Below are 13,793 nucleotides of genomic sequence, written 5' to 3'. Positions count from 1 at the left end.
AGGCAGGAGCAGGCCAGGCTTTGGGAACACACAGCCACATTGCCCAGGAGGAGCTGGAACTGGTCAGTGTCACTGCACAAGGACAGAGGTGGTGGTGGTACCAGGTGGGGCACAGGACAAGTGAGGACAGGCTGAAGGAAGCAGGGTCTGGTCAGCTGAAGGTGACAAAGCTTAGAGAGATCCTTTTGTTACAATGACCCAGCGGAAGGAAAGAGAGAAGCTGGAGCAAAACTCCTCTTGGAAGTGCACAGGGGCAGGAAAAGAGATGAGGGATAAAGCTGGGACATGGAATTCCCATATTAAGGGGGGAAAACTTTCACAAGAGTGGTCAAACAATGGACAGGGCCCAGAGGACCCTTGGTCTGTGGTGTCTCCATCCCTCTGGATGTTGGGGAGACAAACACCGGCAGGAGCTCAGAGTCGGGGACCAGCTAGGACAGAAGCCAAAGCTCCAAAGTGGAGCAGTGTCACATTGGCCACCTCAGGGCTCTGTGCCACGGCCCAGATGTGCTCCCCTGCACCCAGGGAAACACTAAGAAATGCCCAGATTGCAAGGAAACTTCCCACCTCCCTGACTGAGGGACTTTGGGTTTTTCAGCCTGGAGAAGAGAAGGCTCTGGGGAGACCTTGAAGTCACTTCCCGTGCTAAAGGGGCTCCCAGAGAGCTGGAGAGGGACTTTGGACAAGGTCCTGGAGTGACAGCCAGGGGACAGAGTTAGATGGGATATTGAGAGGAGATTCTTCCCCATGAGGGTGGTGAGGCCCTGGCACAGGTTGCTCAGAGCAGTTGTTGCTGCTCCATCCCAGGCAGTGTCCAGGGCCAGGCTGAATGGGGCTTGGAGCAATCAGGTCTAGCAGAAGGTGTCCCAGCCCTTGGCAGTGGGTTGATCACCTTTGAAGGTCCCTTCCAACCCAAACCATTCCATGGCTTTATGGTGGAGCAGAGCCCTGAATCCCACTCTCCCACATACCAGGATGGTGTCTGAACCACAGAGCTCAACACAGACCAAATCTAAACCCTGCTCAAACCCACAGCCCTGGGTTGTGCAGTTCTCGTTTGTGGCCGCCTCTTGTTTCCCCAGGCACTGCCAAAGTAAAGCCTTTTCCTGAGCAGCAAGGGCACATCACGGACAACAGCAGGGGCCACCACCACTGACTGCCACCTCCCCTCCCTGCCACTGGCACCTGCATCTGGGATGACACCAGCTCTTGAGGGGCTCAGCCAAAGGGCAGAACACCTCTGGGATTCACAGCACTGCTGTCAGCACACAGAAGTGTCTCCAGAACGTTCTTCTTGCATGGGAACCACTGACAGCCTGACCCTGCCCAGCTGCAACAGAGTTCTCTCCACACTGGAACCCTTCCAGAAGGAACAAAAGAGCTGCTCTCCATCAGAACTCGCTGCCCTCCTGCTGCTGTACCATCCTTTGGCTCTGCCATGCCCCAGCAATTCCTTGTCCTGCCTGCCCTAGAGACAGGTGGGCCTTTCCCCTCCCCATCCTTTGCAGAGGAGGGTTCCCCCCCAGCCTCGGGCTGAGCTGGGACAGCATCTCCCTGCTGCTGCAGGGCTGGAGGGTGCTGGGGTTCCAGCTGGAGCTGCATCTGCAGAGCTGATCCATTACCATCACTGCCACTTCATTGGCAGCATTGGATCCATTGGCAGCACTGGATCCATCACCATTGCTGCCACTGCACTGGTGCCAGATATTGATCTGGCACCAACTGTGGATGGGAGAGCAGCTCCCTGAGTGGCTTCCCAGGCTGAGGAGGAGATAAAATACAAAAACCAAAACTCCTCCAGCACCACTGCAGAGCATGGAGATATCAGGACTTTCTGTGTGTGTGAAAACCCCTGTGAGAGCCACAGATCTGCATCTGGATCCCACCCCAAGTACTAAAGAGCAGCACTGGCTGCTCCTGTTGCCTTTACCCCTTCAATGGTTTGCTAGAACACATTCTTGGTTGCAGAGCAAGGCTCTGAGATGCCTTGTCTTCACCCACACCCCTCAGTACAGAGGACAGATTCCAGGCTGGAGCAACAGCTGAATCCCACCGGGTGCTCTCTCACCAAAGCATCACCAGAAGGTGAAAATTACACCCAGCTCTGCATGGCTGGGCAGGAGGGCAGAGCTGCACACAGAGAAATCTGCTCCACAGCCAAGCACAGGCCTCCTCCCCCAGCACTTCCTGGGATCCCTCAGCTGCCACTTCCCGCTTTCCCCTTCCTGGTGTCCCAGGGTAGAGGCTCACCTGAGTTTTCCTTATCCGCAGGTCGGCCGATGACCTGTTCAGCCCTTCCTCTTGTTCGATACTCTGCTCAATGCCTGGTCGGGGGAGAAGGGAAAACACATTATTTTGTGCTGTTTGGAGAACAAGCACAGAATTATTAAGATTGTAAAAGACCTCCAAGATCATCAAATCCAACCTTCGACTGATTACCTCATGCCCATTAATCCACACTGCCAAATGCCACATGTTCTCATTTACTGAACACTTCCAGGGATGGCGACTCCAGCACTTTGCCAGACTGCCTCTTCTAGTGCTTAGCCAAAGGAAAGGGATTGTTTGGCAAAGGGACTGTGAAAGACTGGACTGAGGAGCAGCTGGTACTGGGCAGTTCCCAAATCCTGACTCCACCATTCAGCCTGGCAGCAAATCCCTGTTTCATGACTGCAGAGCACCTGGTGCCTGGCCACTGGCTGTGACTTGGGGCTGAAAGGGAAGCACTGTCACCCCCAGGCTGGCGAGCCAGGATTTCCACATAAAATCGGTGTGGTGCTTAGGTCTGATTGCCAGTATTCAAAAAAACTGGAGAGCTGTTTCCACCAGAGAGGCAGGAGGAGGAAATCCAGGGCTGGAGTGTCTCTGCAAAATACCAAACCTCAAGGCTCCTCCAGGCTACCTAAAAATAGCAGTTCCTCCAGCGGCCTGGACTGGCACAGGGAGTACCCACCACACCCACCAGGCATGATCCCTGCACTGTGCTGAGCATCCATGTAGCAGGGCAGGGCAGGGATCTGCCCCTTAAATGATAATTGACATGGAGCCCTCCCTGCCCAAAGCCTGTGAATCATGGCAGGGAGGAGCACTCATGTCCCACCTGCTTTAGGCAGGGGGAGGTCACAGGGGAGCAGGGCAGGGGGGTGGCACAGAGCAGGACAATGCAATCCTGCTCCATCCCTGGAAGTGTCCAAGGCCAGGTTAGACAAGGCTTGCAGCAAGCTGATGCAGTGGAATGTGTCCCTGCCCATGGCAGGGACTGAAATGAGATTACCTTGAAGGCCTCTTCCAACTCAAACCCTTCCATCATTCCAGGATTCTATGAAACCTGCTCCTCAGGGCCAGCTCAGGACACACTAATTCAAAGATTTAACTTCAGGGACTTATAAAACTTGAAAGAAAGGTCCCATCAGCAGGCTGGCCAGTGTGCAGAGACACACATCTCCACATAAACCACCCGGTGTGAGCTGGTGGCATCCCCAGAGTCTGGCTGAAGACCCCATTCCCAACACTGATGTGCCACAGCTCTCAGAGCCTGGCTGAGCCCAGCACCCTCCACTCTGGAGCAGAGGGCAGGTTCCCCCTGCAGCAGGGGCTCCCCATTCCCTGGAGCTGCCCCCTCACCCTCCAGCACAGCTCAGCGTATTTCATCAGTGACTGAGCTTCCTCCACACTCATCACAAACCACTCCCCATTCCCAGGAACTGGCAAACACTGGGCATTTCTGATAATTAGTGGAAGTCACATTTTCCTAAGAAGCTAGTAATTAGAATTAGCCCCTTCACGAGTAATGTCTGGCCTGAAGAAGTCAGTTTGTTGTCAGCAGATGTTGTTTTTGATCAGTCCTGACTGTTTTCTGTCACTGATCATGCTGGTCATGAGGCGATTTGGGACAAAGCACAAGGACTAGTCATCTGCTGCTCCAGGTAAATATGATACCAGACAGGCTTTTCTGGAAGCAGGAAACAGGAGCCTGTCCTGCAATCCTTCAAAGTCCCTTACAAAACACTTACGGAAAAGGATTTCTGTTTTCTTAAGGCCCATCCCTATCACCAGGGATCCCAGTGTGTCCAGGGCCATAGGAATGGACCCCTTGGACTACGGAATAGATAATAATAGATAAATAATAGATAATAGATGGCCCCTGGCTCCTCTTCCTGGCTCTAGTTGAGATCGTGTGTTAGGAGGACAAAGGGAGAATGAGAAGAACAGAGGTACTGGTGTCCTGGCCCACACATGGGACGTGGCCACACCAGTGTGACCTACCTAAAAAAGGCTCCAGACACATCTGAGTGCTCCACAACCCTGAGACTTAGTGAGGACACTGCTGCCTTGGGGGAAGCACCAGCTCCTCTCCTGCCCTTCAGACACAGCCAGGTCTTCTGCACCAATGTCAACCAAACCCCAGACTGATGTCCAAGACCACCACAGGCAAATCCCAGGTGCCAGGGGTGACCTGCCTCCCATCTCAAGATGTTGCCATCCTCTCTGACTCCCTCAGTCCCCTGGGGTCCAGTCTTGGAATTCTGGACTTGTCTGAGTGCTCCAGCACAACGCTGACCACCAGTGGGTTGACAGTCACCTTGTTCTCACACCTCAGAGACTGACTGACTCTTCCAACAGTGGAAAACGAAGGTCACATCCCACAGCAGCACCCCTTCACTCAACCAGACCTGAACTGAACCTTTGGCCAAGCTGGGGGTTTGCCCAGTGTCCAAGCCCTGCCAGTGGTGGGGCACAGGCCTTACTCAGAGCCCACCAGCTGCTCGTGGCCCCATTCCCCCAATTCCATTCTGGGAATGGGCACAAGGGGGCAAATTCACAAAGGGCAAATAAAAGCAACTGGAGAGTACAGCAGAGAGGGAAGGTGATGCCCATCCCCGGGAGTATTTCCAGCCTGGGACAAGAGTGCTCCAGGCAGAGCCCCACAGCTCCATCACAGGCCAACACTCACTCTTTAGTTTGGAGCGCACTTTGTTCGCCGTCTTCTTTATGTCAGACATCAGCTCTTCCAGCTCCTCTTTCGTTTCTGGGGAGAGAGGAAAGAGCAAACATGGATGTGCTGCAGACACCACTAAAATCTGCTGCCCTGCAGAGCACAGAGACCACAGCTGTGAGCATTTCAACCCCCTAACTGGAAGAATTTCCAACCCCTGACTGAAAACGCTCCCACCCCCAGACTGGGAGCACTCTCCCAATCCAGGCTGGGAGCACTCTCCCAATCCAGGCTGGGAGCACTCTTCCAATCCAGACTGGGAGCACTCCCCCAATCCAGACTGGGAGCACTCTTCCAATCCAGGCTGGGGGTACTCCCACAGTCCAGACTGGGAGCACTCCCACCTCATGCTCCATGCTGGACTCTCCTCACACTCCTGAGACCTCCAGCTGCTTCCAGCCTGGGATCCCAACACAAGTGTTAAACTGAACAAGAATGAGGTCAGGTTAGATGTGGGGAAGACATTTTGAACCATGAGGGTGGGCAGGCCCTGGCACAGGTTGCCCAGAGCAGCTGTGGCTGCCCTGTCTCTGGAAGTGTGCAAGGCCAGGCTGGATGGGGCTTGGAGCAACCTGGGATAGTGGAAGGTGTCCCTGCACATGGCAGGGAGGTGGAACCTTTCAAATTCCCTTCAAACCCAAACTGTCCTGTCAATCTGTGATCACATACAGGTTCCCCTCCCAGAAACCAGCGTGTCCTAAAAGAAACCAGGATTTGCAGACATGCCCCTCACCAATCTGTGTTTCAGGAACCCCCTGCACACAGCAGCAGGGCTGGAGCAGAGGCACAGCCCCATGTGGTCTGCCAGGGCAGCTCTCCCTGCTGCCACCCCAACACTCCCTCTTGATTTTCATGATATTAAGACTTGACTAAATAAAACTTTGTTTAATAGAGTTGAGGCTATTGACTGACTCGTGTCAATGGCTCTGATGCCAGCTGCCAGTCACAGCCATAATTAGGAAATCCTGATGATGGGAATGTTTTGGGGGAAGGTCCTATCGTTCTGGAGGCTGTACACATTCCCATCCCCAAGCTACAAGCTTCAGCACTATTGGGAAAAGGAGAGAAAGAACACATCCCTGAAGTCCTTCTCCGGGATATTTGCTGGAGAATGGGCAGAAATGCAGTGACAGGAATACACATTTTCAGTTTAAGTTCTCATTTAAGTGAGTAATTATTTTCCCATCCTTAAAAAACTTGTAATAATAAGAAATAAAGAAATAATAAAAAATTGTAATATGAAGAAATTTCTTGAAAAAATCTGCAATAACAGGAAAGCAATAAACAATAAGAAACTGTTATAGTAAGAAATAACTGTAATAACAAGGAATTAATAATTCTTTCTTAATAAAGAAATAAACCAGCCTGGGCTGAGTAACTCCCTGCAGCCAGCCAGGCTGGGTATGCAGACAAGGATCAGGAGTGCTGGAGACAACAGGCTGCCATGGACACGGGGATGGGCTGGGAGCTGGGATGGTCCACCTGGAAAGAGGAGAGCCAAGGGGATTCCTACTGCTGTCTGAGACCACCCTGCAGGAGGGTGGAGAGAAGCTGGGGCTGCTGGTCCTTGGAGGTGACATTCAGCTTCCTACCGAAGCCGGGAGGTGCACAGGAAGAGAACAAGCACTGCTGGACCAAGCTGGGAAAAGCAAAATGCAAATTAGGAATTAAGAAGAAAACCAGCCATGGCAGCGGTCAAATACCAGATGCAGGGAGGCCGTGGGATGTGTCCTCATGGATATTCAGCACAAGGCTGGGTGAAAGGCTGAGCACTGGACATGGTAGAGGGGACTGGCAGGGGCCTCCAAGGTCCCTTCCCACCCACATCCACCTTCAATTCTATTGAACAATTCCACATAACTCAGTGCCATGTGCTTTCCCTTCTCCCTGTCAACTGAGCTGAGGGATCCCCCCCTCCATTTTGCTCTTGTGAGACCTCACCTGCACACCTGCTTCCAGCTCTGGAGTCCCCAGCCTAGGAAGGATGTGGAGCTACTGGAACAAGTGCAGTGGAGGCCCCTCTGCTCTGGGGCCAGGCTGGGAGAGCTGGGGATGCTCACCTGGAGAAGAGAAGGCTCTGGGGAGAGCTCAGAGCCCCTGCCAGTGCCTAAAGGGGCTCCAGGAGAGCTGGAGAGGGACTGGGGACAAGGGATGGAGGGACAGGACACAGGGAATGGCTTCCCACTTCAGGAGAGCAGACTTAGATGGGATATTGAGAAGAGATTTCTCCCTGTGAGGGTGGTGAGGCCCTGGCACAGGCTGCCCAGAGCAGCTGTTGCTGCCCCATTTATGGAAGTGTCCAAGGCCAGGTTGGACAGGGCTTGGAGCAGCCTGGGATAGTGGAAGGTGTCCCTGCCCATGGCAGGGGGATGAGATGAGGTGAGATAAGATATGAGATGGTCTTTAGGTCCATTATGACACACTGCTGTGAAGCTGCCACTGAGGACACACAGGCCCAGTGGTGAGCACAGTCCTATTCAGGGAGCAGACAAGACCACACTGGTGGAAGAAGGGGACAGGGAACAGGGCTGGACGCCTTCCCTCAAAATACTTCCAACTGAGCAGCACGAAGAACACCCCTTCTGGCTTGATTTGAGTCACAGGCCGTGTGAGGATTACTTGGCGGCCTGGCAGGCACAGGCTGCCCAGACAATTATTTTCACATCCACGGTGTCTGTTTAAGTGACTCACTGAGATCTATTTAACCATTCACAGCGAGTGACATACAGCCACGGGAAGCTGAAGTACCACAACAATGCTGTGCCATGGCCAGCATCACTTCATGCCAGAATGGCACTGAGGGCGCAGATGGGATGTTTTAGAGGATGAGTCAAGCTCCCCACAGCCCACCCAGGATGTCTGCTCCATTCCCACTGGCACTGAGCACCATGAGAGCAGAGACGTCCATCCCCACGGCCACGTGTCCCCAGCCTCTGCTGGGAGGGAGAAGGAGTCTTTGGTCCAAGGTCAAGTCTTATACCTCCTGAGAAGCCCCAGAGCCTGCTGTGACCTGCCTGGGAGGGAGCCCAGGCAGTGCAGGGAGCAGGCAGGGGTGCAGGCAGGGGCACAAACTCTTTCTCCTCCCTCTGCCAATAGCTAATGAGGCCCTGGTGTGACAGAGAGCAGACACTCAGCCCAGGCTGGTAACACTGCAGGCAGGCAGGAACAGGTAGGCAAAAGCAGATAGGAGCAGCCAGGAGCAGGCAGGCAGGAGCAGGCAGGAGCAGGCAGGAATAGGAAGGCAGGAACAGGTAGAGAGGAGCAGGCAGAAGCAGGCAGGCAGAAGCAAGCAGGCAGCAGCAGGCAGAAGCAGAAGGGAGGAAGAGGCAGGCAGGCAGGAGCAGGAAGGAGCAGGCAGGAGCAGGCAGGCAGGATCAAGCAGGATCAAGGAGGAGCAGGCAAAAGAGCAGGCAGGAGAGCAGGCAGGTGCTGGCAGGCACAGACCTCCACCTTTCACAGGTTGGTAAGTGCAGGCACTGTCACTACAGCTCTCTGGACATCATGGTGACAGCGACTTTGCTTACAAGGTGCTCAGCCCTTGAGCTGCCTCACTCACTCTTTGCTGGGACTAAGAAACTTCACCTTGGCAACCTGCAAGTCTTCACTGACAGTAAGCAATCAACATCATCGAGAAAAGTGCAATTCCAAGCTAATTCCCAGCTGAGTTACTTGGCAAAGCTGGAAGGATCTTTTTGGCAAAGACTTAGCTCTTTCAATAAAAAATGAAAGAAGATCCTGAGAACAGTTCCTTGAAGGAAATTTTAAAAAATAAACCTTTCTCGTTTATCTTGGCACTTTCATTTCTGAAATGTTGGGTATTTTTTAAAGGTGAATGCAAAGAAGAAGCACAGACCTGAAAGCCCCACAAGGATCTGGTCTCTGGGAGCAAATAATAAGGAATTTTTCCTAGGAACTCTATGGCAGAAATATCTTCCAGCGTGTTTCATGGCCTTGAAGCAATACAAATGAAATCTGTTTTAAAAGCCATTGGGGATGAGATTGGCAAGAAATGTCCTCCACCTGGGTCAGGGCAATCCCCAGTACCAGCACAGGCTGGGGGATGGATGGCTGGGTGGATGGCTGGGTGGATGGATGGATGGATGGGTGGATGGATGGATGGATGGATGGATGGATGGATGGATGGATGGATGGATGGATGGAGAACAGATCTGGCAGAAGGACTTTCCAGCTGAAGTCCCATTTGCCAAAAGAGATTTGGGACATCAGTGACCTCTGTGCAGTCCTTCAGTTCCCAAAGGCTGACATTTATTCTTGGAAACAGAGCTCGGAGTTTCACATTGCAGCTTATTGATTCAAGCTGCAGAAAATGAGAACAAAAACATCACATGCTGACTCAACCCTTTCCTCATTTTCTAGAATTCTTTTCAACTCTGACCAACACAACCACTTGCAGCAGGTATGACAGAATGGGGAGCAGACAAAGGGGGACAGGGGAGAACTGCTCAACCTCTGCTCCAAGCAGAGCCAGGCCTGTCCCATCCATGCAGGAGCAACACAAGGAGCTTCAGCTGCCTGCCAAGCTGTAGAAACAGGACTTGACAAGGCCATCCACCTGCCTTTGCCAGGAGCAGGGCACAGGAGACAACCAGTACTGTCAGGAAGGACCAGCAGCCCCAGGATTTTTAACTTCCTGCATGCCAGGAACAAATCCTGTTCAAGGTGCAGCAAGGAGAGACTGCCAGGATTCAAGGTCAGTACAGAATCTCCGGGCTTTTACACAGGAGCAGAACAGAGATGATGCACAGAAGGGTCTGAAAAGCTTGTGGGATCTACTGGGATGAAAGGTACACCCTGAAACACCTCTCATTCACCCACCTGGCTGTGTTTTGGGGTGATCCAGAACAGATTAAACTGTAGCTTTTGACTTTTCACATCATTAAAAAGGAAGCATGTGACATCACAGAATCCCAGAATCAGAGAGTGGTTTGGGTTGGAAGGCACCTTGAAGATCATTCCCACGCCCTGCCATGGGCAGGGACACCTTCAACTAGGCCAGGTTGCTCCAAACCCTGTCCAGCCTGGTTTTGGACACTTCCAGGGATGGGACATTTAAGTGAGTTCCTATGACATATTTGTAGGCAATTAAAAGCTGGTACCATCAGTGGAATTGCATTTATATAATACCATTTGATACCAGTGGTGATGGATCCTGTTGCCCAATCTCCGGACTCCCAGCATGATCCCCACAGGCTGCCAGGCCAGTCCAGTCACTGAGAAGGACAGAGTCTGAGGGGGTTTTCCACCAGTGACTGGGCTTGTAACACCAGAGTGGCCACGGGCATCCTCGTGTACCAAGCCCAGCTCAGCCCTTCCACAGCCTGCTGCTGAGACAGCTATCCTGAGCACCTTCAGGATGTTCTCATTCTGTGATCATCTTCCTCCCACTGCTCCTGCTGCTCCAAGGTAGCCTCAGAGCTGGAAAATCCCCACAGGAGGCCAATCTCAGGATGAAAGGAGAGCTGTGCTGTGTGTTAACCACAGAGTTACTGAATCATCAGGGGTGGGAAGGACATTCAAGATCATCAAGTCCAACGTTTGACCAAATACCACCATGCCCACTAAACCACAGCACCACACATCCAGGGATGGTGACTCCACCACGGTCTTGTGACAAGACTTAACCACTCTTTCAGTGAAGAATTTTTTTCCTAATATCCAATCTAAACCTCCCCTGGCACAACTTCAGGCTGTTTCCTCTTGTCTTGTCCCTTGTTCCCTGGGAGCTGAGCCCGACTCCCACCTGGCTGCCCCCTCCTGTCAGGGAGTTGTGCAGAGCCACAAGGTCCCCCCTGAGCCTCCTTTTCTCCAGCCAGAGCTCCCCCAGGTGCTCCTGGTTTTCCAGACCCTTCCGAACTCGACACGGGATTTGAGGTGTGGCCTCAGCAGGGTCCAGCACAGACGGATGGTCCCTGCCGTGGTACCACTGCTGGTAACAATGACCTCTTCTGCAGCCACTTGCTGGGTATTTATAACTCAACAGCACAAACGAGGGGTCACAGTGCTCACACCAAACGACCTTGGTCTGGTGACAAACCCATGCAAGGGTGGCAGAGCAGAGCCAGTGCAGTGCCTTGCTCCAGTTTCTCTGTTTTCAGAAAAAAATTGATCTCTTTATTTTTTGCAATTAACACTAAAACACCAGTTTGTAAACAGTGAGGGATGAAGGAGAGTCATGTGTAAATACAAATAAATGCCTGTACATTGTCATGAGCTTGAACCCAACTCCTGTAACAACACGACTCCCAAAACTGGCTGCCCATCCTGCATGGAGAGGGCTCATGGAGCCTCCTGCCTCACACCCAGCAGCAAACCCAGACCCACAGCTCATCTCAGCCCAACACATCCCACACTGCCTTTCCAGCTCACAGCTCCACTGGAGCAGCTGCTGGGAAAGCAGGAGGTCACTGAGCTGGCAGGAAACAGCAAGGATTAACAGCTCAGAGCAGAGGGACTTCAGGAGATCTTTTAATTAAAAGCAGGCAATGGATCTGATGGGAGCTCTGATGGAAGCACAGGATCCAGGGAGTGCTGTGGGGGTGAGGGCAGGTGGCTGCACCCCCTGGGACTCATCCCACCTTCACGAGGGGCACCCAATTAAGACAGCAAAATTTATGCAAGCAAACGGCTGTGGATGGCTGCTCCCACCTGCCGCAACCGTGCCCATCTGTCAGAGCTTCTCAGCCCTGCAGCATCATTCCCAAAGTTGTTCTCCTGCACCCCCTTCCCTTTCCATGGTCTTCTTCTGTCTTCCCTGTGGCTTTCCTCCAAGCCCTTCCATTCATACTGTTAGCTCCAGGGCAGCACCAGGGAAACCAGTCCCTGCACTGCCTGCTCCCATTCTGCCTGGAGCCACACACAAACCCTTGGCAGCTCCAGGATGCACACAGGGCACCTGAGATGCAGTGCTGGAGCTCACAGGGACCAGAGTTGTCCCAGCCCTCCCACAGACACTGAGGGCACAGGTACCAACTAAAGCTCCTCAGCTCTATTTTTACAACACTAATTGTCTTACCTCCTTTCTTTAGTTCTCCTGATCGAACTCCAGTTCGAATACTCCATTATTTTACTCAGAAGCAAGGTCGGTTTAATCAGTCAATAATTACCCAGCTCTTTCTCTCTCTCTTTAGAATCAATGCTCTTCTACCTCCCAAGCACCCAGTGCCCACTAGGTATGCCAGAAATTATTGGAAATCAACACTAATGGCAAAGGCACCATCTTACTCAGCTCCTGGAAAACTTCCCGATCAATACCTTCAGGCAGCCTGAATCCAGCAGTGCCTATTTTTGGTACCAACTGTTTAGCAACAAGCTGATTTACTGCTGGAATGCTGGAATTTAATCAGCATAAGATACATCATGTATTTCCCAAAAAAAGAGAAGCATTTCCCATATGCTTGTGTCCTTTCTGTATTATTCTCCCTTTTTCCTTTACTAATGCACCAGAACGGTTGAGAGGTTCTGCTCTTCTTCAAGCACCTCAAGAAAACTACAGCTTGTCCTTCAGGCCACTGCTGGGCAGGTTTTCTGGCTCCCTGTGACTCCCAGCTCCAGTTTCTGTGACACTGGGAGAGGGTGGGAAAATATTCTCCTCCTCACCACGCATGGGAGAACAGAGACAAATGTAAATCCATGGCAAGTGAAACTCCAGGAGTAGGAGGTACAGAGAAGTGGTAAGAAACACTGAGGTATGCAGGAGGGATAAAGTGTTTTAAACTTATTTTGTGAGCACTTGATATCAAGGAGCAAGACAGGACCATCCAGATGATTGAGTGTCCCTGGCAGTGAGACCTGCCCTTGAAGGGTCCCTCTCCCAGGCTGTGACAAAGTTATTTCACACTTCATCCAAACAAATCTTTCTTCCAGGTCCGAGGAACACAAACCAGGCTAAATCTGAGATCACAGACAAGCAATTGCAATTCTGTAGGGTTTTAACTGGTCTCGTAAACAGAGATGTCTGGAGCAATTCAGTAACTCCTTTCTGTCCCAATCTCTAACCACAGGATCACAGACTCACAGAACAATCCCCTGCCATGGGCCCAGACACCTTCCACTAGACCAGATTGCTCCAAGCCCCGTCCAATGCAGCCTTGAATACTTCCAGGTTGGATGGGGCAACCACAGCTGCTCTGGGCACCCTGTGCCAGCCCCTCACGGTCTGACATTTTTTCCCCATGTCCAAACATGTTGAACACCCTCTGTTCAACACCACTGTCCTGTGCTGGGACCCCAGAGCTGGAGGCAGCTCCAGGGAGTCTGAGGAGAGCAGAGCAGAGGGGGAACATCCCCTCCCTCCCCTGCTGCCCCCAATGCTGATGATGAGCCCAGGAGACATTTGGGTTTCTGTGCTGCCAGTGCCTATGGCTAGATCAAGTCCCATTTGTCACTCCCCAGAATCCTCCAGTTCTTATCTGCATCCACCCATCCCTCCATCCATCCATCCATCCATCCATCCATCCATCCATCCATCCATCCAACCCCCCATCCATCCATCCATCCATCCATCCATCCATCCATCCATCCACCATCCATCCCTCCATCCATCCCTCCATCCCTCCATCCATCCATCCATCCATCCCTCCATCCATCCCTCCATCCATCCCTCCATCCATCCATCCATCCACCATCCATCCCTCCATCCATCCATCCATCCATCCATCCATCCATCCATCCATCCATCCCCCACTCTGTGCCAGCACTGGGGCTTGCCCCAGCCCAGATGCAGGACCTTGCTTTTGGCCTAGTTCAACTCCATGAGGCCCTCATGCTTTGGTAACTT

General features: G+C 52.4%; 1 protein-coding gene across 1 annotated transcript in view; it reads right to left on the bottom strand.

Moving 5' to 3' along the window:
• The window catches only part of STX1A (syntaxin 1A), a 69,266-nt gene that overhangs the window by 13,637 nt on the left and 41,836 nt on the right, over positions 1-13,793 (bottom strand). Inside the window, exons 4-5 of the mRNA XM_066201680.1 lie at positions 4,955-5,029; positions 2,251-2,324 (exon numbers count right to left, since the gene is read on the bottom strand). Coding sequence (XP_066057777.1) covers positions 2,251-2,324; positions 4,955-5,029 — 149 coding nt within the window. The remainder of the gene's footprint in view (positions 1-2,250; positions 2,325-4,954; positions 5,030-13,793) is intronic.

Source organism: Chamaea fasciata, unplaced genomic scaffold (assembly GCF_029207755.1).
Source record: "Chamaea fasciata isolate MVZ Bird 193981 ecotype frontalis unplaced genomic scaffold, bChaFas1.0.hap1 SCAF_21, whole genome shotgun sequence".
Lineage (NCBI taxonomy): Eukaryota > Metazoa > Chordata > Aves > Passeriformes > Sylviidae > Chamaea > Chamaea fasciata.
The sequence above is the reverse complement of the archived record's forward strand: the minus strand, read 5'-3'. Positions and strand labels throughout refer to the sequence as shown.